Source organism: Sminthopsis crassicaudata, chromosome 5 (assembly GCF_048593235.1).
Source record: "Sminthopsis crassicaudata isolate SCR6 chromosome 5, ASM4859323v1, whole genome shotgun sequence".
Classification (NCBI taxonomy): domain Eukaryota; kingdom Metazoa; phylum Chordata; class Mammalia; order Dasyuromorphia; family Dasyuridae; genus Sminthopsis; species Sminthopsis crassicaudata.
This window is the reverse complement of record NC_133621.1, coordinates 53510791-53536228: the sequence shown is the minus strand read 5'-3', so window position 1 is coordinate 53536228 and position 25438 is coordinate 53510791. Positions and strand designations below refer to the sequence as shown.

Below are 25438 nucleotides of genomic sequence, written 5' to 3'. Positions count from 1 at the left end.
TTCTTTTTTCTTCTTACCTACCTGCACCAGAATATCCCTTTACTTCTCACCCTGAAGATCTCTCCACTTTTGTGGCCCCTTTGTTTCCTTAGTAAACTCTTCTTAAAACCTCCATTTTTAGAAAGGTCCAACCCATCCATCATTGCTTTCCTGAATCCACTTCTGATTCTCTGGACTTTGCCAGCCTGGGTACCTTCCTCTATCACACCTCCTCCTTTCATTCTTTATTGTCTTTCCCATTACACTGTAAGTTCCTTGAGAGCAAAGGGCTATATTTCCTTTTACTTTTATTTCTATGTCCAGCACTTAGTACAGAATCACACAGTAATGTCTATCATATAGTACATGCTTAATAATGCTTGTTGACTTGACATGAATGAATAAGATTCCAGTTGTATTTATAAATATTAAAGGGACAAATATATCATATCATTATATTGTTATGGGACATTTGAGATACATTTTAATTGTATTCAAGGTAAAAAGAAAAAATGCTTTTATTTATTAGAAATGCTCCAGACAAATGGTTTTCACTTCAAAAGGTAAAGCCCCAGTCTCCCCTCATCCCCCCTTCATCCTATACTCTATGTACAGATTCAACTTATTAAGGAAAATCAAACAAAATGTACTGATTCTAGGTTTGGAAGACAGAAAAAATACTTGGGAATAAATACCACAATATGACTGGAAATGTTTGACTCATGTAACTTAAATCATCAAAAAATAGGAAACCATTTTAAATCACTATATTCAGGTTTTGAAAATGCTAACCTAAAATATTTCATATAAGCATCTGACTCTCATTAAAACTTAAGTATCAAATAAACTATAATATATGTGGTATTTACACGAGCTGAATTTTTTTTTTTGCAAAGTATAGGCAGTATTTTGTGTAATCTGGATGAATTTGTAATTACTGTAATTGTGGAGTAGTCTTCAAACAAAAGGTATTTCCTAAATAAGTTCATTCTTTTTCAACTAATCAAGAAATCTACATAAAATGCATGTATCCTACCACCACTGAATTGACTTCTTCAGAAAGGAAAGGCAATCAACCCTGTACCTTCATTATATAATACATGGGTTTTACCCAATATACAATTTTTAAAAATATATAAGTATCATTCAGTAAATAAGGGAAAAATATTTTCTTTCAGTAACTTTCTTTTCCCATTATTAAAGGATTAATTGCAAATGTCTTGCAAGGCTTAAGAAAGTTAAAGTGGCATTTGAAAGTTTCCCAATAACATAAAAATATTAAATGATTCCATATGGGAAAAAATAACTATTACTTTATGTGCATTAGTCCTATATAATTTTGGAATCCTGCCTAAGATTCAGTGTAGGTTATTGGAAGCCATTGTAGTTATATAAATATACTTCAACCTTTTTATGCACACAGATTAATTTAGTATAATCCTTTTATTTTGAAAATGAGGAAACTGAGGCAATCTGTTCAATCTCTATTAACAAAGCAGAGGTCATAACTCAAATGGCAAAGGACTTGAGACAGAATAGTCAAATACATAAATCAAGCAATAAACTTAGTTTTGATCACCTATATGTGGAATGGAAATACTCTTCCGAAAAATCTAGTAGACAGATAATTAAGGAGAATTATTTCCTCTCATATTTTATTGATCTGATCAACATGGCTGGGGTTAATCATGTAATCAAGCCATTACAAAATGGCTTATACTTAGAGGAACAGAGGATAATCTACCTCTCAGACTTGTGGAGGAGGAAGGAATTTATGACCAGAGGAGAACTAGAGATCATTATTGATCACAAAATAGAAGATTTTGATTACATCAAACTAAAAAGTTTCTGTACAAATAATACTAATGCAAACAAGATTAGAAGGGAAGTAACAAATTAGGAAAATATTTTTAAAAACAAAGGTTCTGACAAAGGTCTCATTTCCAAAATATATAGAGAACTGACCCTAATTTATAAGAAACCGAACCATTCTCCAATTGATAAATGGTCAAAGGATATGAACAGACAATTCTCAGAGGAAGAAATTGAAACTATATCCACTCACATGAAAGAGTGTTCCAAATCACTACTGATCAAAGAAATGCAAATTAAGACCACTCTGAGATACCACTACATACCTGTCAGATTGGCTAAGATGACAGGAACAAATAATGATAAATGTTGGAGGGGATGTGGGGAAACTGGGACACTAATACATTGCTGGTGGAGTTGTGAAAGAATCCAGCCATTCTGGAGAGCAATCTGGAATTATGCCCAAAAAGTTATCAAACTGTGCATACCCTTTGACCCAGCAGCGCTACTACTGGGATTATATCCCAAAGAAATACTAAAGAGCGGAAAGAGACATATATGTGCCAAAATGTTTGTGGCAGCTCTTTTTGTTGTAGCTAGAAACTGGAAGTTGAATGGATGTCCATCAGTTGGAGAATGGTTGGGTAAATTGTGGTATATGAAGGTTATGGAATATTATTGCTCTGTAAGAAATGACCAGCAGGAGGAATACAGAGAGGCCTGGAGAGACTTAAATCAACTGATGCTGAGTGAAATGAGCAGAACCAGAAGATCACTGTACACTTCAACAACAATACTGTATGAGGATGTATTCTGATGGAAGTGGAAATCTTCAACATAAAGAAAAACCAACTCACTTCCAGTTGATCAATGATGGACAGAGGTAGCTACACCCAGAGAAGGAACACTGGGAAGTGAATGTAAATTGTTAGCACTAATATCTGTCTGCCCAGGTTACATGTACCTTCGGATTCTAATGTTTATTGTGCAACAAGAAAATGATATTCACACACATGTATTGTACCTAGACTATATTGTAACACATGTAAAATGTATGGGATTGCCTGTCATCGGGGGGAGGGAATGGAGGGAGGGGGGGATAATGTAGAAAAATGAATACAAGGGATAATATTATAAAAATATATATATAATAAAAAATTTTAAAAAATGGCTTATACAATAAACATTGTTAAGAAAAGTTTTTTTCTTTCCTCCCTCCTTCCTTCCTTCCTTCCTTCCTTCCTTCCTTCCTTCCTTCCTTCCTTCCTTCCTTCCTTCCTTCCTTCCTTCCTTCCTTCCTTCCTTCCTTCCTTCCTTCCTTCCTTCCTTCCTTTCTTCCTTCCTTCCTTCCTTCCTTCCCTCCCTCCTTCCCTCCTTCCTTCCTTCCTTCCCTCCTTCCCTCCTTCCCCCTCTCTTGCAACTATCCAACCAATATATCAAAGATTCCTGTTGCCTTTAACATTGATAATCTTTGTCCTGAATTCTGACTGCTACAGCAAAGGTTTCTGTTTTGCTTATGCTTACAAATATTTTTCAAAGACTGAATATAACCAGTTCCCCTCCCCTTATGCAAAATGGGTTATAATACTAACTATACACTTTGATCCAGTGATACTGGATTTAAAAAAAAAATTTAAATCTGCACCCAGTGTATCAATCATCTTCATGAACACCAACAAATTCCTTTTGTTTATATTAGAAGAATGGAAAGCTTAAAATTCCCTAAAACTAGCTTTGAAAACAGTTAAACAAAAAAACCTGAAACTTGGCACAGTGTGGCCTCCACCTTGTGAGTGGAGCCCAAATTTAATATAAAGCTAAAAATCAAAAAATAGGCATAGAAAATGGACAAACAACGTAAAAAAAGATCCTGATTGTAGAAGTTACTATAGTGATAGGAAAGATCAAAGCACAAACTCAGAAGAAGGCAACAAAATCAAAACTGTTTCATCTGAAGTTTCAAAAAAATGTGAATTGGTCTCAAGCCCAAAAAACATTCCTGGAAGACCTTTAGAAAGGATTTTAAAATCAATTAAGAAAGGTGGAGGAAAAAATGGGGGAAAATTTTTTAAAATGATGAAAGAAAAAATTTTAAAGAGTCAACAATTTAATAAGGTAGGCATTAAAAAGCAGAAATGACAGTGGAAAAAATGTACAAAAATTCACTGAAGAGAGAAATTCACTAAAATCAAAATTCTCCAAATGGAAAAGAAGATACAAATGTTTACTGAAGAACAAAATTCTTTAAAAATTAGAATTGGATCAGTGGAAGTTAATGATTTGAAGCTAATGATTCCATGAGTATCAAAAAGCAATAAAACAAAATCAAAAGAATGAAAGAAAATAGAAGAAAGCATGAAATATTTTGGTGGAAAAACAACTGAACTGGAAAACAGATCAAAGAGAAATAATTTTTAAATTATTGGACTACATGAAAGTATTGGACTATATGAAAGCCATGATTTCCAAGAGAGCCTAGACATCATCTTTCAAGAATTATCAAGGAATAGTGCCCAGATATTCTAGAACAAGAGAGTAAAATAGAAATGGAAAGAAAGAACCCACCAATCACCTCCTGAAAGAGCTTTCCAAACAGGAATATTAAAGTCAAATTTCAGAGTTCTCAAGTCAAGGAGAAAGTATTGCAAGTGGCCAGAAAGAAACACATCAAATATCATAGCTCTGCAGGCAATATAATACAAGATGTAGCAACTTCTAAATTTTAAAAGGATCAGAGGGCTTGGATCTAGAGGGCAAAAGAGCTAGAATTACAACTAAGAATCACTTAAGAACAACACTGAGCATAATCCTTCAGTGGAAGTAATGGGTATTCAAAGAAACAGAGGACTATCAAGAATTTCTGATGAAAAGACCAGAGCTGAATAGAAAATCTGACTTTCAAATATAAGAACATAAAAAGGTGAACAGGAAAGTGAAATTATAAACAAAGGTTAAAGTGTTTACAGGGCTACACAGAAAGTCCATACTTGTAACTCCAAAGAGAACTTTCTCATTATTAGGGTTGTTAGGAATATGCACAGACAGAGGGCACAGATGTGAATTAAATGTGACAGTTGATTATCTAAAAAAATAAAATTAAGGAGTGACAAAGAGGATCAATATTGAAGAGCATGTGGGAAAATGGAGACACTAAAGCAATTAGTGGAGTTGTAAACTGATTCAACCATTGTGTAGAACAATTTGGAATTATACAAAAAGGGTTATAATACTAACTATACCCTTTGACTCAGTGATACTATTATTAAGTTGTATCCCCAAAAAATAAAACACAAACAGGAAAAGAACTTATATGTATAAACATATTAAAGCAAGTCATTTAGTGATGACAAAAAAATGGAAAATTGAGTCTGACCATATTACAGTATATGGTTGTGATATAATGTTATTGTGCTATTATAAGAAATTATATGGAATATTATAAGCAAAATACTCTCAGAAAAACCTGGAAAGACTTATGTGAACAGATAGAAAGTGTAGTGAGTAGAACCAGAAAAACAGTATATCCAGTAACAGCCATATTGTACAATGATTAGCTATGAATGAGTTAATTATTCTCAGTAATACAATGATCCAAGGTAATTCTAAAGAACATGTGATGAAACATGCTATCTATCTGCAGAGAAATGTTATGGAATCTGAATGCAAATAAAAGCATATTTTTTCTTACTTTATTTTTCCTGTGTTTTTTTTGGTCTATGTTTTTTTTCCACAATATGACTAATAAGGAAATATGTTTTGCATGACTGTACATGTATATAACCTATATCAAATTACTTACCTTCTCAATGAAGGGGAAGGGAAAGAAAGGAGAAAGAGAATTTGTCACTCAAAATTTTTAAAAACCTAAATGTTAAAAATTGTTTTTTGTGTGTAATTGAGGGAAAACAAAAAAATAAAATAATATAATATAAAGTAATAAAATTCTAACCCTATTGCTTATCTAGTGTTTTTTTTTTCTTAATTCATTCATTCACATGTAAACATTGTTTACATTTCTATGTGGCATGATGTCTGTGAAGAAACTCTGACGTACGAAGTATCTAGGCAGATTTTCATGGCTAAACTAATACTTTCCTATTAAGCTAGGTAGGTGCCTTTAGAATCTATCCCCTTAAATCTTTCAGACAAGAGAAAGTAATCATTTACTGAATAATTACTTCATGAGATATCTGAGTGCAGAATAAAATATTAAATATTAAAACTGGAAGGAACTCTACACATCACCTAATCTAATCCAGTCCCCTTCATTTTACAGAGTAAAAACAAAACAAAACAAAAACAATTTAGAACCAGAAAGGTAAAAGGTTTTCTCAAAGTTATATTAATAGACAATTAAGTGGTACAATGGACAGAGATCTGGGTAAGGAGTTAGGAAAACCTGAATTTAAATACAGCCTTAAATACTTTTTAGCTTGGTGACAGGCAAGTCACTTAACCCTTGTGTGCCTCAGTTTCCTCAACAATAAGGATAATATCATTGCTTACCACAAAGTTTCTTTTAAGGCTAATGTAATATTTGCAAAGCATTTAGCATATATAAATAATTATTTTCTTTCTTGTTTTTTTTCCCCTTCGTTTCCTTAATGGCCAAAAAACATATATATAGCCTCACAAGCCATTATTGTTCTATTTAATCACTTCTCTTGGTACAAATGATTAGAAATATTGCTGCTACAAAAATTATTAACTTATTCCTAAAACACAACTTATACACTAAGAAAAACATAACTTGATTAAAGAGATATAGCTGAATTATTAACTAGGGCATAGAACAAACCAGTTCTATTTCAATTGGAGAGGTAGTATGATCTACAGGTTAGAAAGCCTGACTCAGGATCTGAAAGATATATGTTCAAATTCTGGTTATAATACATATTGGCTATGTGACCATAGTAAAATTATTTAATCCTTCAGTTTCCACCACCATTACCCTCAGAAGCTCTGAAAGACAGATGCAGAATAAATGTTGATCCACATAAGTAAATGTATTTTTACATCCTAATGAATAATCAACAATAATAACAAAATTCAGTAAGTAAATTCTAGTATATTCAACTATGTCTTTTTCTTCAAAGCCTTACCATTTTCTAAATTTGTTTTTATAATTTGTTTGAACATACTGAGAATACTACTTATTTTCCAGTGTGGGAAGAATTTAAATACAGACTTATGGCAAATCTCTAGCCATTACATTTATAATAACAGGCCAAAGTAAACAGATAATATTAATTATACTTTTATTTTGCTGGACATGACTGAACCCAATAGTGCTTTTTTAAAAAGGAATATTGATTAAAAATTGAATATCTTTCATTCACTGGAAATTTGTTTACAGCATTCACTTACAGGGAAAAATATCTCCACAAAACTCTTCAAATTTAATAAACTACATTAATGTCTGATGTCAATCAATCAATAAACATTTATTAAGCACCTATAACGTGTCAGGCTTTAAGCATTATATACAAAAAAAGAGGTAAAAGACACTCCCTTCCCTCAAAGAGTTTATAATCTAATTAACAATGCACTAAGAAAATTTTTATATGAAGAAATTTTGAATCTTAAGAATAGTGTAATTCACATTTAGAACCAAATTTGCCTCAACTTGAATATATTTTTCTTTCATGTGGCCTTCAGTTTAAAAAAAAAGGAATCAAGATCAACTATAATATAACTAGAAAGGGGAATAAAATTAAGCATCCTAGTGATGACTCCCTTTATCTTAGGTAAAAAGTATACAATTTTCCAAAATTAGATACATCAAAGGGCACTATTTCTTTTCTTGATAATTTCAAACAATTGCTTCTTGGATATGTGAATCTCCTTAAAAGGAGGTACTGTTGCCATAGCCAAAAAAAATGCACATGCTTATTATGTTTAAATTCTTTTGCTTCTTTCTAAAATACCAATCAAGCTATAGAAGGCTTCTCTGAAACCTACCAAAAAATTTCTTAGGAATTTGTATTCTAAAATACATGCCACTCCCTAAAAAGACAAAAGGACTCAAAACACTCCAATGTTAAGACTGTTAAGTTCTTAAAATAAAATTAATTTTAATTATTAAAAATGTACTGAAATAATTTATAGATTGGAAAGATTGTGTTGAAAACAAATTAAACAGGGAATATTCTTGAGCAGAATCAGACCTCCTCATATTTTTACATTAAAAAAATTAAACTTCTGGTTTTGCTTAATAGTTTTTGTTTTATATTACTTTAATTTCCTAATATATTAATCCTTGTCCCCACAACAGCCATCTTCTGGAACACAAATAAAAAAGACATGGAAAAAAATAAAGCAATTCAAAAAAACTAATCAACATATTATGAAATCCTAACAATATATGCATTATTCCACTTCCATAGTTCTAGACTTTTAATGAAAAAAGGGAGTAGTTTCATATTCTGAAATCAATATTTTCATATATATAACAGGACGCATACACAAATATATATGAAAACTATGTTTCCATTTCATATTGTCTACTTTAATTACATATACATATTCATAGGTATATACATATGTATGTATGCATATATTATACACATTACTTTCAAAACTGTCCTGCTAATCTATGCTTCTTTTTGACCTTCTTTTCCTCTTTTTTGGCATTATCAACAATGTTTCAAAGGCCCTCCTTTGAGTAAGAATCCTCACTAGGGCCAGTCTCTCTTGCCCTCCTACCTCACCCATGACTTAAAAAAGAAACTCTTATAACATATAAACAGAGCCAAACAAAACAAATCGACATTGTACATGTATGTAAAATTATGTCTCTGCATTTTGAGCCCATCACTGCTCTTCTTGGATGTACATAACAATCTGAAAATGTGTTTAGTCATTACTTTGGTTAGTGCTAAGACTTTCAGAATTTTTATTTGAAATGTTGCCATTGCAGAAATTGTTTTAGATTTCATTCTGCAATATTTCCTACTTGCTAAGATTCTCTGAAATCATCTCTTTCATCATTTCCTCTTCTAGAATTCTTTTAATTATAATATTTACATTTCAAAGTTCCTACTCAGTTCTATTCTTTCACCAAAAAAAAGCTTAAAAGTCCTCTATTGCAAAAAAAAAAAATCCTTTTCATCCTGAAGAAGTATACTAAGTTGTTAAGTTTAAGTTTTTCTTGGTGATAAGCCATATTCTTTGTCTTTTCAAATACTGTATTTCAAGATTTTCTCTTATTTAGAATAGAGAATTTTCAGGTCTTAGGTGAACCTAACTATAATTCCTTAGTATTTTTTAATTTTCTTTTTTTTTTTTTCCCTTTTGGCATACTTGGAGTATTTCTTTGAAATGGAAGCTCTGAATTTTTACTATGGCTCCTGGTACTTTTACTTTTGAAGATTCTTTCAGAAAACTAGCAGCGGATTCTTTCTGTTTTCACTTCGCCCTCTGGTTTTAATAGTTCTGAGTAGTTTTCATTTTTGATTTCTTGAAATATAGTGTGAAAGCTTAAAAAAATACATCTTTCAAAGAATCCTATAATTCTTAAGTGATCTGTCCTTGATCTTTTTTTTTCTAAATCAGGTTTCTTTATTTTACAGATAGCTTCTATTTTTTAATCCTTATTTTTGTTCAAATATATATATTTGGTTAAGGCAATTGGGGTTAAGTGACTTGCCCAGGGTCACACAGCTAGGAAGTGTTAAGTGTCTGAGACCAGATTTGAACTCAGGCCCTCCTGACTTCAAGGCTGGTTCTCTATCCACTGCTTCACCTAGCTGCCCCTATTCTAATATTTCTTGGTGCTTTATAGAGTCATTGATCTCTTTGTTCTAATTTAATTTTTAAGTCTGTTACTTAAATAAGATTGTCTACTTTCTATTTTAAACAATTTATTCTCTTTACAATTCTTTTTTTCTGGAGATTGTTTCATTTTTTAAAATTTCTTGCTTCATTTCTTCTTGATGGCATCTATGTGACTCAGCAAATAAAGTGCTAGACATAGAATCTGGAAGATCTGAGATCAAACATGGACTCACACATTTAGTAGCTATATGATTCTGAACAAGGTACTTAATTTCTCTACATATTTCAGTTTCCTGAAGTATAATATGGGAATAATGATAGCACCTACTTCCCAAGGTTGTTATGAGGATCAAATATATTTGTAAATTGCTTAGCACAATGCATATTAGACACTTGATAGATGCTTGTATCTTCCTTATCTTTCTCCCATGTAGTCCTAGAGAAAAATCCATTTTTCCCCTTTGTGTCTTTGCTTGAAGTTATTACAATATTACTCTCTTTCAGATTAAATTTATTCTTTCTTCCAGATTGACTTCCTGAACTGGGGTTGTGTCTTAGGGCCAAGCTTTGCTTCCTTCTCTGCTTTTGGATGGGGGTGGTCAACCCTTCATGGTCTCCAACTGGGTCATCTGAATTCCTATACTGATCTCAATATCTTGGTCTTTGTTTCCTCCCCAGATCTTTGTGGTTTAAAGTATTGGATCTCAGGATTGTCTATAGCATCTTAGTACCAAGGAGCCCTGGGACAATATGGTTGGAGTGCTTTTATATCCATACTGGTCACTGCCATAGTTACAGAATCTGAGGTTCTTTACTGTGAGTTTCCAAACTCTGGGAGGCTTTCTTAAGTAGCCCTTTTTTTTCTTGTGGTCTCTAGACAGAGCTCCTCAAAAGCTATATGTTTCTCAGGTCATGTGGGAAGACTATAAGCTTTCTGGCACTGATGGTGGTCCTCTTTTCCATTGCCTGGAGCATTCTAGTTTGTTTTTATATAGTTTTGGGATGGAAGAAGTCACTTAGTAGAGTTGCTCACTTGATTTCTAGATCATTATTCAGGCTGGTAAGATTCCCAGGTTTGTGCTAAAGTTGGTGTTAGTAATTTCCCATCTCTGCTCAGACATCCATCTTGACCAGATATCAGAAGTTACCATCACTTCATTGTAACTGCTCTTCTCTATACCAGAGTTGGCTACAGTATAATTCTACAGAACTGAGTTCAGGAATACATAAATGAAGTCTAAATGTTACTTTAAAAATGAAATGAAACTCACAAGTGCATAATCAACTAATGCCCAATCACTCACATATACACAGATCATTTTTCTGCTTTTAAATCAAACCCAGACATTTGTTGTTTTCTACTACTTTGTTTCAGTTTGTGGTTTTAATTTTCCAGTGTAATATAAGAGGTAAATGGTGCTATACTGAGTAAAGAAGGTTTTAGAGAAGCCACCAAGTGAAAAGCCAATGCAATGACAGATCCAACAGAAAGCAAACAGAAAACTTTTGCCAGTTCTTGCAAATGAGTATGTTTGCTGAGGCTATTCAAAAAGTATCCCCCTTGAAGATGGATCTCCAAAATCTGATAGAAAAGTACCTGACAAGTTCAGCTGGAACAGATTAAAATTTGTTGCTTGAAGCAAAATAACCAGGTACTTCAGGAACTGTCTGTTCCTTACCAGGTGTGATTCTGGAGGGGTGGGAATGGTTACAGTTTTCCTGTCATTCAAACTAATGACATACTACTGGCTTCATATCTTCTACCAGGCCCACCCTTCTTTGCCCACTAACATCTCCCCTTTAGCCAAATAACACTTAATGAGTCCAGGGATCTGTTCCTTCAATTGAATAAAGAATTCCTGATCCCACGATGTCCACAATTAAGTGTCTCAGCAGCAAGGTTGAGTCACATCAGAAGTCCCACAAAATCTGTTCTACAAGCCTGTCTTCTGAGCTAACAAACACAACCTGTTTAAACTAAACTTCTGACTGTTTTCAGCTTATTTCATCATATGTTCTTCAAGAGGGACATTTTATTTTTAGTTTGATTATAGATGTGCTTATGCTAGGAATGGGGGTGGGTGGGTAGTAATGTTAAAAGAAAGTACCCTGATCTTGTAAAGACTTTCTCCCCTCTTTTTAATTCTTCAACTTTATTCCCTCCCTCCAATCTCTTTCAAGAGATGATCCTATCTTTTACATAAGAAGACTGATGACTTCTTTTATGAACTCTCTGAAGCCCCACTCCTTCCTCCATCCCTAAAAAATCCTTTATGGTATATATTTGCCAATCCTCACTTTTTTTTATTAATTTTTTATAATTATAACATTTTCTTTGACAGTAAATATGCATAGGTAATTTTTTTAAAACAACATTATCCCTTGTACTCCCTTCTGTTCCGAATTTTTCCCCTCCTTCCCTCCATCCTCACTTTTTTATTCCAACAAAAGAAAGAGCCTCTTGCACCATGTCCCTGAACTTAAGCATTCTGATCTTTGCGATTGATTATTCTCCTAAATGCTCCTGTTCTCCCTCACCCCTACCCAATCAGCCACCTGGTTCCTTGCCTTTGCCTACCAAGCAATCTCATGCTTCCTCCATTTTGTGACAAAGAATACACATAAAATATTGTTTGGCTCTATTATTCCCTCAAACATGATATTTCTTCTCTCACTTAAAATTTTTTAGAAAAAAATCATCTATCAAGTCAGGTCACCAAGCATTTATCAAGCACCTACTATATGCCAGGGACTATACTAAATTCTGGGGATACAAAGAAAGAAACAAAACAAAAAAGCCAGTCTCTGATTTCAAGGACTTCACAGGTTAATGGGGGACCCAATATGAAAATGGCTATGTACAAACAAGACATACATAGGATAAATTGGAGATAATTAACGGCAGGAAGGGTGATCAGATGTCAAAAGCTGTAGAAAGGTCAAGATGGATAAGGATTGTGAAAAGGTCACTAGATTTGACAATTTAAAAATCACTGATAACTTTAGAAAGAACAATTTCAGTTGGAATTCTGGGGTCAGAAGCAAAAAGGATATAACAGTTCCAAATTTATTCATGAGAAGGGAGTGATAGTAATATAGAAGTAACTATATATATGGATAGTTTGGAAGGATGAATCAAGTGAGGTTTTTTTAATAATAGAGAAACACAGGCGTGTTTGTAGGCAATAGGGAAGCAACAAATATACAGAGAGATGGAAGACAAATGAGAAAGAAGGGATGATGGAAGGGGCAATCTACAGGAGAAGTGATGGAATAAATAGAAGGGTTTGCCTTGGCAAGGAGAAAGACCAGAGGACAGGGAGATTAGTAGCAGAAAACATCTGAATGATGTGAGATGAGGAGGAGGGGAGAAGAGAGAGCACTTGTGGAATGGCTGCAATTCTTTTGATGAAATATGAAGCAATGTTCTCACTTAAGAGGGTGGGGGAATGAAGTCATGCAAAGTTTGAAGAGAGATGAAAAAGTCTGGAAAAGCCACCATGTTGACTGGGGTAATGAATCAATTATGGAAGTATAACAAGACTGCCTTGCTGTAGCAAGATTATGTAACATAATTTTATAGTAGGTTCAAATCTGACTTTAGATATTTGCTCATTGAAGGACTGAATGATGTAAGGCAGATCGCTTAACATCTCTCTTCCTCAGTTACCTCATCTGTAAAATGAGGATAATAATAGCATCTATTTCCCAAACTGTTGTTAGAATAGAAGAAAGTATGATTTATAAAACACTTTGCAAACCTCAAAGTACTTTATTTATTTACATACATATATATGTGTGTGGGAGAGACCTATCATCATTATTATTAACTCATTTGTTGGCAGCACATGAGCACAAAGACATTGGCTACAAAACTGAAGCTTGGCAGGGCTAGAATAATAAGGTACAGGAAGACCATATAGAGTTGAACTGGAACACCAATGAGTCAAGACAGGGAAGAAAGGAGAACAAACAATGAAGAGGTTATGGCTCAGGAAAAAATGGAGGGTGGAGAGATTGACTTTCTATTTCTGCTTCATCATCCACTGCTCTACACCTCCAACCTGCCCTTAACAATTTAGTTCCATCCCCATCACTCTTCTGAAACTCTCCCATTTAAGAGAAATCTATCGAATCCAAAGTCATTTTCTCCACTCTCATTGTCTGTATTTGCCATTATTCACCTCCCTCAATAGTCTCTACTGTATGACACTGAGCTCTCCCAGTTCTACTATGGATTAGAGCCTCTTGGACCTGTTTATTGGGTCATAGTCTTTCTATAGTCTCTCTCTTTCCTATATCTATCCACTTCCATGACCTCAATGATTACCAATCTGTGATGGTAATCACCTAGCAGTGATGATGAAAGCAGCTGACATGCACATAATACTCAGAGATTTACTAAGCTTTATGTTATGGACATTATCTCTTTTGAAAGGCTAGAATACAAATTCATTATCTCAGCATGTAATGTACACAATCAGATCCAATCTACCTCCCCAGCTTTATAATGGCTATTTTCCCTTCATTATGTATTCATTATTAAAACTATCCTGGAATATAGTCTCATGTTATTTTTTTTGTTTTTTTGTTTTTTCCCCAGGCATGCAGATTCAGGCCCAAGTGTAGCACTCCCATGGCATGGGCCCAGCTCAGTTGCTCTCTCCCCATGAAGACTTTCACAAGACCCTCACTTCAACACTTTCCAGGGGAAGAGACCCACTCTGCCAATACAACTTTAAGTTTTACAGAGTGGCCCAGAGAAAAAGTGTCAAACAAGTGGCTCAGATGGCTCACAATACTCCCAAGAGCAAGATTAAAATGTAATTTGGAAATATTTAACAAATTAAAATACAATAAACAAGTAAAATATTATGTTTTAAGTTCAGAATAAAATAAATATATTTTTAAAATATTAGGTCAATGTATGATCTGCAGAAATATCCTTATGTACAACCTAGTGGCACCTATTTCCCTTTGAGTCTAGAACCTGGAGACTAAAAAAACTTGTGCAAGGTTACCTAATCAGTGGCCTTGAACTCAGGTAAACCTAGGTCTCAGGCCCCTAGATTCTGTTTCTATCCAAAGTTAATAAAAAGTATTTGGAATTTAGAATGGGGGAAGGAGGGTGGCACAAGCAGTTTGGAATATAAAAGGTAAAGAGTCTTAAAGGAAATTAGAGATTCTAAAGGATAGAATGAGAACATGTCCAACATTATGGACAGCCTAGGTAAATGCTCGAAGGAAGGAAATGAAACATCACATATAAAGGTATGGCAAGTTAACCAGTTTGGCTAAAGTATAAGATGTATGAGGTGAGGCAATACACAATCAATTTGGAAAGATAACTGCTATTAAAAATCCGTTGAAAGCTGATTATTTAATATGCTTATATACAAACACACAGACATATATATATATATATATATATATATATATATATATATATATATATTGTTGTTCAGTCATATCAGTCAACTTTGACTCTTTATGACCTCATTTGGGATTTTCATGGCAAAGATACTAGGGTGGTTTGCCATTTTCTTTTGAAACTTATTTGACAGATGTGGAAACTGAGGTAAATCAGGTAAATGACTTGCCCAGGATCACACAGCAAGTAAGTATCTGACACTGGATTTGAACTCATAAAGATGAATATTCCTAACTCCAGGTCTGCCACTGTGTCTGCTGTTGTAAACATGTGTGTGTGCACATGCATGTACATACATGGATTTATATATGTAAACACATGTTTACACAGCATACATAATTGTATATATTTGCATTATTTCAGATACACATATCTGCATGGGTGGGTTGTATGCATACACACATAGACAAGCATGTATGTTTGCAAATATCCACATATCATAGGCAGAAAAGCACAGTGCAGAGCCAACCCGGATTCACATTTCACCTCTGACACATACTGGACTCTGGACAAATCCCTTAAAGCCACCTTGTATTGTTATTTTGTGATGTTCTCTCCCACCATGTAGGCAATAAGACTACATCATTGGAAAGAAGAAGCAACAGACCTATACTGGTAAAGAGCGTTTTCTCACTAAACAACGCTGGTGACAAAGTGGAGAGCTTGTTCAACTTGGAGTCAGGAATCCTTGAATTTAAATTCTGCCAAAGACATTTATAAGCTGTTTAACTCCACACAAATCACTTATCTTCCTAGGTCTCAGTTTCCTCATCTGTAAAAATAGGAGGACTGGATTCAGTGGCTTTTAAGGTCTCTTGCTGCTCTCGATCTCTGATCCTTTGAATTCTGTATACACAGATCCAATCGCTATTATTATCTTAAACCCATTCATACGTATTAATCCTCTCCTGAAAGTCAGAGTTCATGCCTTGTTCATCTCTGCATTGATTATAGCACACTGAAAATAAAAGCATTTAGTGTCTGCTGGATTTCATATAAATCAAAGGTAAACCCAGAAAGGTATCTAAGCTCAAGATGCTGATGCACTGCTACTCTTAAGAGACAATATTAGCAAATCAAAAATTAATTTCTCAATAATGGCATGTTATTTCAATGTTACATAAACAGAGTTGATTCCATGGTAGATGCTTATCTTTCTGGGATGGTTTAACTGTCCTGACTCAAGGCAGGAGAATAAATGAAAAGTACTTCCCAGGTTCCAAGCAAGTCTATAATTTTATCATTTACCACATGTACTATAAACATAACAATGTTTTCCTCAAAGAACTTGACATAAAATTGAGTCAAGATAAAATGGTTATCCTTTTTGGAATGTAGAGAAGGCAGGGAGATGGAGGCTGGTGTTGCTAAGGACTCTGTGCCTCTCTCATGTTTCAGAAACCCTTCCGTGCAGACCATCACCCTTTAACTCCTTGCCTGTCTTTGTTTTTAGGTACTCAGGAATGAACATTATTACAAAAATGCAAAATAAATGAAATCCTGAAATAAAGCAGTAGAAACAATGTGTTTATGTATTTTTTTCACAACTGAAAAAACAAATCTGGTTACCAGCAGTGGATATATATTTTAAGACCATTATATAATATAACCTCTAAAATAGAGGTTCTTAACCTTTGGAGGAATCTTGGGATCCCTTTAGCAGTCTGGCAAAACCTAAGAACCCATTCTCATAATATTTTAAATGCATAAAATAAAATACATAACATTACAAAAGAAACCAATTGTGTTGAAATACAGTTATTAAAACACTTTTAAAAGTTCATGAACCACAGGTTAAAAATACCTGAATTCAAGAACAATGTAGGGACTGGATAACTACAGGACTTGAAATTAAAATTTCAGACTTTTGCAGGTGTGGGATAATTTTTTAAACCATCCGTTCACTTTGCTGACAAAACTAGATGCTAATACTAATACAAATCTGAACCTCTGCAAAATTTTTCCTCTAGAAAAAACAAAATGGGCAGCTAGGGTTCCAGGTCTGGAATTAGGAAAACCTGATTCAAATCTGGTCTTGGACACTTACTTACTGGCTGTGTGTCCCTGGGCAAGTCACTAAAACCTATTTATCTCAATTTCTTTATCTATAAAATGAGCTGCAGAAGTAAATGGCAACCTATTCCAGTACCTTTGCCAAGAAAACCCTAAATGGGGTCATGAAGAGTAGATCAACAGAAATGTCTCAACAAAAAACAAAGCCACAGAAAAAAACAAGTGGAATTCCAGTTACATACACGTTACTTGATTTCTACATTTTTTGAAAAAGTTATTGGGGGTGAAGAGAAGAATGATGTTGTCAGTAACTGGGAGTTCCTATTACAATGTTGGAGGTGTGAATTTCTTCACAATTAAGAACCCTCAAAATCCAGATTTAGAGGGGAAAGGGAACACAGAGGTATTTGGTTTAATCTCTTCATTTTAAAAATGAAAAACAAACAAACAAACAAAACAAAACAACTCAATCCCTGAGTCCCAAGTGAAGCAATTTGCCCAAGATCATACAAATAGTAAGTGGTAAAGCCCACATTTGAATCTAAGTACTCAAACTCTCATTTGACACTTTGCCTACCCTATTGCTGCCTCTCAACTTAGTGTTACAGTATTGTGTGGGTTATTTGAGGTATTAAGTGATTAATTAGTCCAGGGTCACATAGCTATTACACATCAGACCTAGGACTTTAATCCAGGTCTAGTTTAACTCCAAGACTGGCTTTCAATCCACCCACTGTACCACACTGCCACCCACAAAGCTAATTATGCTTTACATATTTGCCACTTTTCTCCCACTGATAATAACATTTTAACAAAACATGACTATTTCTTCTGGAGTCATCAGTCTGTATAGCCTACTTTATTGAAAACATCCCTGATTGTTTGAACATCATTTTAGCCCACAATAATGAGAACTTTAAGAGATATGTCACTCACTGAAGAGCTCACCACAATTTATCATATGTATGATGTCTTAAAGCCAAGAAACCTGTTTACGTTTTGAAGCAAAAAACAATCCCTAAGTCTTGCCTTTCAATCTTGCTTACATCAGCCTCAGCTACCACACAAGAGAGAACCCTTCCTCCCAGGAAAAAAATCCTGGAGGACCTCTTGCTACTGACAAATGGGAGTCTCTGTCTTCATTTCTGTCCACACTAAAATCTAATAATAAAGGCAGCAAAACCATCTCTGTCTCCGAGTCTGTTTCTCTGTCTGTCTCTCTCTGTCTTTTTGTCTGTCTCTGTCTCTCCTCTCTCTCAGTCTCTGTTTCTGTCTGTCTCTGTCTCTCCTCTCTCTCAGTCTCTGTTTCTCTCAGTTTGTGTGTCTCTCTCTTCTCTCTCATCTCTCTCTCTCCTATCTCTCTCTCCTGTCTGTCTGTCTGTTTCTGTCTTTCTATCCTGTCTGTCTGTCTCTCTTCTCTGTCTCTCTGCCTCTGCCTCTGTCTGTCTTTCTGTCTTTCTCTTTCTCTCTATCCTGTTTGTCTGTCTGTCTTTCTCTTTCTCTCTATCCTGTTTGTCTGTCTCTCTTCTCCGTCTCTCTGTCTCTGTCTCTGTCTGTCTCTCTCTTTCTCTGTCTGTCTCTGTCTCTCTGTCTGTCTCTCTCTGTGTCTCTCTGTTTCTCTCTCTGTCTGTCTCTCTTTGTCTGTCTGTCTGTCTCTCTGTCTCTGTCTCTGTCTGTCTCTCTCTTTCTCTGTCTGTCTCTGTCTCTCTGTCTGTCTCTCTCTGTGTCTCTCTGTTTCTCTCTCTGTCTGTCTCTCTTTGTCTGTCTGTCTGTCTCTCTGTCTCTGTCTCTGTCTGTCTCTCTCTTTCTCTATCTGTCTCTCTCTCTCTGTCTCTCTCTTTGTCTGTCTCTGTCTCTCTATCCTGTCTATCTGTCTGTCTGTCTCTGTCTCTGTCTGTCTCTCTTTCTCTGTCTGTCTATCTGTCTCTCTGTGTCTGTCTGTCTGTCTTTCTCTGTCTCTCTGTCTCTCTCTCTCTCTCTCTCTCTCTCTCTCTCTCTCTCTCTCTCTCTCTCTCTCTTTCTCTGTCTCTCTGACTGTCTCTCTCTTTCTCTGTCTCTATCTGTCTCTCTCTCTTTCTTTGTCTCTCTGTCTGTCTCTCTGTGTTTCATAAAGAACAGAAATCCAGCCTTTTCCCAGAAGCACTCATAGTTCACCGGGAGGAAAGGGGTCCCAAGGTTTTCAGTAGGGGATAAGCAAATGAAGGGAAGAGGGGAGGGAACAAACTTTGTCCCAGTCCTCACGGCCCTCCCCAGCCCAAGCCGAAGTTGCTCTCTGGCGGGGAGGTAGGGAGTGGAGGGAAGGGAACCAGCAGGAGAGTCCAAGAGGAAAAGCCCTTGGCGAATGCCTAGGAGTGATCGGAGACAGTTGAGCTGTCAGAGGCAATCTAGTGACAGCCAGTACAAGGAGGAGGAGGAAGGGCTCACTGGGGATTCTCAGAAGAGAGGACCTTAAGAACCCCTTAAGGGGGTTCTGAGCCTCCCTAGAAAGCTGCACTGGAAAAGCCCCCGATTCCCGCTCTCCTCTTCCCCATGCCCCCCCCTCCCCACTCTGCTCAGGTGCATCCCTGCTCCGCTCTCCTTGCTCCTCTGCTTGCTTCCATGTGCTTTTCCCGGGAGGGGGAGAGAAGGAGCTGACAACAGCTGCCGGGGAGAAACCCTGGATGGCAGCGAGGTCGCCTCCATTTCCTATCATTGCCGGTTTGTTTGGGGGGGGGGGATTTGATACAAAAGAAAACTGGAAGCCGGGACCCCTAGTAGAGGCGAGGGTTAGAGATCCTAGGGACGGGGGAAAGGAAAGGGGATTGCAGGGGAGGTAGAAGGGGAAGTGGCTGGAGAAACGGTAGAGAAAGCTGCAGAGAAACAGGGAGAGGAGAAGAATCGGTAGTAGAGCGGTTCACAAAAGAAAGGAGATGCTAGGGACCCTCCTCGCTCCCTACCTGTGGGGCAGCTCCCAGCGGCGCCGCGGCCAAGGGATTATCCAGCAGGTCCATCTGGATCTCCTGCGCCACCGCCGCTGCCGCCAGCGCCGGGATGGGAGGCGACTTGGACATGTCACTTTGGACCATTGGGAAAAAGTCAGCGAGAAGAGAGGCAGGCTGCCAGCCGAGGTCCTCCTTCTAAACCCCGCGGTCCGGCTCGGGGCTCCGCGGGCTGGTTCTGGTGTCCCACAGTCCGGCTCGGGGCTCCGCGGGCTGGTTCTGGTGTCCCACGGTCCGGCTCCGGGCTCCGCGGGCTAGTTCTGGTGTCCCACGGTCCGGCTCCGGGCTCCGCGGGCTGGTTCTGGTGTCCCACGGTCCGGCTCGGGGCTCCGCGGGCTGGTTCTGGTGTCCCACAGTCCGGCTCCGGGCTCCGAGGGCTGGTTCAGGGCTTCGAGGTCCGGTTCAGGGTTCCGACGTCTGCCTGCCGGCTCCGCAGAGCGCTCCGCTCGATGTTCGGAAATCCGGGTCGGGTGCCAGCTGCCCGGGCCGCTCTCCTTCGCGGTCCGGCTGGGGGTTCCGCGGTCCGGCTCTGGGCTCCCCTAGGCGCTCAGCTTTCTGCGCTCCCGCGCAGGCTGCGCTGCCCCGCAGCGCCCCCAGCGCTCTGCCCAGCGAGCGCTCCCCACTTGGCCACCCTCAGGGCGCGGGACTCGGCCGTGCCATTTTGAAAAGCGAAAGATCCGAGGGGACGGGAGGTAGAGGTTGCCCGGAGCCGCGAGGCGCCCGGGATACGGGGCCGGGAGAGGTCCCCTCCTCTTTCCAGCAGCTCCCCGGGCGGCTGCTTTGCTCGCTTCCCCGGCCGGCTCCGGAGACCGAAAGTGAGGGAGCTCAGAGCCGCTGCTGAGCCAGGCAGCAGCAGCAGCAGCAGCAGCAGCAGCAGCAACAACAGCCGCCGCCTGGCAGGACCAAGCCAAGAGAGAGGGAGGGAGGGAAGGGGGAGAGCGAGCGAGCGAGCGCGGGAGCGAGCGGCCGGGAGGGGGAGGCGCGGCCAAAAGAGGGGAATCAACCTAGGAAAAGTTCCTCAGGAGTAGGCGGCCGCCTCGCGAGCTCCAACCCTGCATCCTCCCCTGCCTCTATTTACCACTGCCCGCGCTAACCCTGCCCCCTCCCCTGCCTCTATCGGACAGCACCAGCTGTCGGATGTTGGGCAAGCCATTTACCTCTTTGGGCCTCAGTTTCCTCAAGTGTAAAATGAGGCAGCTGACTCAATGATATTAAAAATCTCTTCCAGTTTAAATGGACGATACCGTGAATAAAATCCAATAAGTTTGGATCACCGGCATAACAAGCATCAAGACAACCCAAGGATTTTTTTAAACTAGTTCTAGTGACTTAGATTTTTAGGAAGGAAACTGTTGGTGAGCTACCAAGCAAAAAGGTAAATAAATAGCAACATTTAGGATCTGACCCAATTCAGTTGGACATCGGATCCAGAACTTATCCCACTATTTTCCCAATCGCACCCAAACTCTTTTACTGCACTTTATAACTCCTATTAAACTCAAACTTTGTTATTCTAAAGATCATCACTGCCTGTCATTACTATCCCTCCACCATGATCATGCAGCCCAAGCAAAGGTCAAGATGTTTCATGGTTGTGGTGGGGAGGCTTTATACATTTTAAACATTGGGGCTGAAGTTTAAAAAAAACCCAGCTCACTCAAGAGAACATGAAAGCCTAGATTTTGGCCATGGAAAAGCAGCTATGGCAAGAGTCAAGGTTGCTTCATTTAGAAAATTCCTTTCAGAAATTCCTAGCATATCACTTAGAGCATTGTGTGCACTACAGGTCAAATCCCACAAAAACAAATACCATTACAATGCAAGGCCCTCGATCATAAGATTTCTGAGTTGTATTGTGATTTTTTGATGAGAGGAGGGGAAAGATTCTGGATTTGTGAGCTGAAAGATACATTTTGGAGTTGCCTGTGTTACCGGGAGGCTAAAGGACTTACTAGCTAACATATGGTAGTCAGATTTGACTCCAAGTTTTCCTGACTTACAAGTTAGAAGGTCTAGCCAATAGACAATGTAACTTGCTATGGCCATATTAAACAATAGACAGTTATTTGGAATGTAAAATAATAAACCTCACCAGCCCAGACTACTGCACTAGATTCATATTTAGTCTTATCCCCAACCCCACTATCCCTCCTTGACATAGTTCCCAATTTGTATTACTAAAATTCAGCTCTGACCATGTCACATGCCTTGCTCAAGAAACTTCAGGGGCTCCCTCTTGCCCCTTGGATGAAACACAAACTCTTGTTTGGCATATTAAATCCTTGACAATCTCTTTCCAATCTATCTTTCCAGACTGATTTCACATTATTCTCTGTCATGCATTCTTTTCACCAGACAAACAAGCTTATTTGTTATTTCTCTTACATGATATTTCCATTTCTTGTCTTTCTCTATGCTTTTGCCCATACAAGCTGTCCCCCATTCCTGGAATGAACTCCTTCTTCACTCAGCTCTTTGAAATACCAAGCTTCCTCCACGAATCACCTCAAGTGATATCTTCCAGAGGTCTTTCCTATTTCAATTATTTTTAAAAATCTACACATACTTTTTTTTTTTTTTACTTATAAACTTATCATGTCCTCTCCATGTCCTGTAGAATATACATTTCTGGAGTGCAAAGAACATTTCATTTTTTTCCCATTGTGTCTGATTCATAGTAACATTTAAGAAAATAATGGAATTCCAATCAAGCTATTTGAAATTCTAAATGATGATGCTAAGGTACAGATTACATTCCAATCCTATAGAAGAGCAATGTCAAGGAAAGTTCAAATTATTGAACAACTGCATTCATTTCCCATGCTACCAAGGTATACTTAAGATTCTGCAGAGTAGGTTTCAGGAGTATATGAACCAAGAATTACCAAAAGGGCAAGCAGAGGAACTAGAGACCAAATTGGCAACATCCACTGGATTATCAAGAAAGCAATGGAGTTCCAGAAAAAATATCTGTTTCTGCCTCAGTGACTACACTAAAACCTTTGACTGTGTGGATCACAAGAAAATGTGGCAAGTCCTCAAAGAGATGAGAGTATTTGTCTCCTGAGGAACCTGTATTTAGGTCAAGGAACAATAGTCAGAAACAAACATGGAACAACTGATTGGTTTAAGATTGGAAAAGGAGTGCAAGGCTCTATATTGTCACCTTACTTTTTTAACTTATATGAAGAGTACATCATGTGAAATGCTAAACTAAATGAATCAAAATCTGGAATTTAGGTTGCTGAGAGAAATAGCAATAGTCTTAGATATGCAGATGATATACTTTGATAGCAGAAAATGAAGAACTCAGAAGTCTTTTGATGAGAGTGAAAGAGAAGTGTGTAAAAGCTGGATTGGAACTAACCAAAAATAAACTAAGATCTTAGTAACTAGTCCTGGCAAATAGAAGAAGAAAAGGAAATAGTGTTAGATTTCATATTCTTTAGCTTAAAGATCACTGTAAGTGGTGACTGTAGCCAGGAAATTAAAAGATCCCATGAATTATAAGCAAAGTTGAAATTTGAACAAGGATTCTTTGAACCCAAATCAAGTACCCTTTCTACCACAAGATTTGCTCAAGATCACATAGCTGACAGGTGAATCGAGAACTCAAATTCAGGTTGCATGAAGTTTTCTGCTATTTTTACTAATATTTATAAATCATTTACATCATAAACATTCTCCATTCTTCATAGAAAACCTAATCTTGACTTGAACTTTCTTTAATTTGTAAGGGACTTAGAATAAACAATCATGTAATGTTACTCCTATAAGAGGAAGCAATATCAATGAGATGTATTAATACTCCACAGAACTGTGAGCATTAATCCTTCTCATCTAATCAGTCCTAAAACATCTCTCTCTTTATTCTGTGTCTCAGAGGCACAGATGAGAGAAAAAAAATTGATAGGTAAACAAAGTTAAAAATTACACAAATGCAAGACAGTTCTTTAATTATGGATGTACATTCAGCCAAGGTATTCAGCTACAGGTGACTAACTTGTTTAAATTGCTTATCAGAAACAGTGTGTTCATTAGTAATTACAATAGACAAGCATATTCTGAGCATTACTTATGCTCTGAAGTAAGAAGAGGAGCTGGTAGGGAACAATGGCAGAAAGAACCCAAAACAATAGAACCCCTTTAAAGATTCTTCTGCAAATGAATGATCAAGTGGCTACATTCACTTATTTTTTTCTCTCTAAACTAAGGTTAGAGTTAATGGAATGAAGGCACTTGCCCAACTAAGTCAGAAAATGATTGCTTTTCATTTAACTTAGCTAGAGGCCCTTAAACCTGGCTTGTAGTTCAGAATTTTGATCATTGTTAAATCATTTTCCTAAGGGTTTACCTATGCTGTACTTGTGTAACTTGGTATTTTTTCAAAAGTTTGCCTTTCATAAACTTGCCATATAAAGTAGATCAGAAGGAGACATTTAAAGGCATATATAGATTCCATTTTTAAAATCTGTTATCACTCTATAAAGAAGTCACTTCTTGATTTTGATTTTGTTTACTAGAAGTACAATATGTGCTTTAATCCACAGGGTATTGGTATAACGTTCCAGAGAACCCTAGCTTTCTGGAAAGTATTTTGAGGGGAAAGAGGAGAGATAATTTATTATATTGAATGCACGTTAGCAAAATCCATATTGGGACAAAGCATAGTTGTGTGCAGATATCCAAGAACTCAAATGAAATAATTCTTTCTCCTAGCTTATCCTTTGTTACCCCTTTATCACTTATTGAAGATTCATCTTTTCCTCCTGTACCACCACTGAGTCCTTAGTAACTTTTTTTTTTTCATAACCTTTTTTTTGATTCTCTCTTCCTGTCTGGAGAAAAGCCAGACCATCAAATATATTGATATATTGGCTTCAGTTCAAATGTGGCCTCTGATGTATGATTGTGTTGTAATCTTGTCACAATATATCAGTGTCCTCAAGTGTAATGCTGGAGAAACTGAGGCAAGATAGAGATTAGAGAATATTTAATAATTTATTTAAAAGGAAGAGATTTACTGGGACCAAATGGATCCATGGTTTGGTCCCAGGGCTGAATGAGTCTCCAGGAATCCAGCAAACAATGTGAATTCTCAATGACATATACACACACACACACACACACACACACACACACACACACACACACACACGAGGCTCAGATACACAGGGTAGACTGAGGCAGGGGAGGAGTCAGGGTGCTGAGAACAGTAACTGAACTGTGACAGGATGGGGGGAGCCACTGGAGATGAGATGACATAATGGAGGAGGCATCCCGGAGATGGAGAGAGGCATCTTGATAAGACAGTATTTGATATTCTGATAGCTTGGGATGGGAAGAGGCATTCTGATATTCTAAAATATAAGATCTTTTATCCTTATCAAATATTCTGATTAAGAGGTAAGGATGGTTTTGCAGGGTTGAGCAGAACAATTATTAAGTG

General features: G+C 37.3%; 1 protein-coding gene across 3 annotated transcripts in view; it reads right to left on the bottom strand.

Moving 5' to 3' along the window:
* The window catches only part of CACNB2 (calcium voltage-gated channel auxiliary subunit beta 2), a 379562-nt gene extending 358693 nt beyond the window's left edge, over positions 1–20869 (bottom strand). For 2 of the 3 annotated variants that reach the window (XM_074266791.1, XM_074266797.1), the window contains exon 1: positions 19948–20869. In XM_074266791.1, the coding sequence (XP_074122892.1) occupies positions 19948–20076 (129 nt within the window). In that variant the 5' untranslated portion in view covers positions 20077–20869. The remainder of the gene's footprint in view (positions 1–19947) is intronic. The other variant, XM_074266790.1, reaches the window with a different exon arrangement.
* Between the last annotated feature and the right edge of the window lie 4569 nt (positions 20870–25438).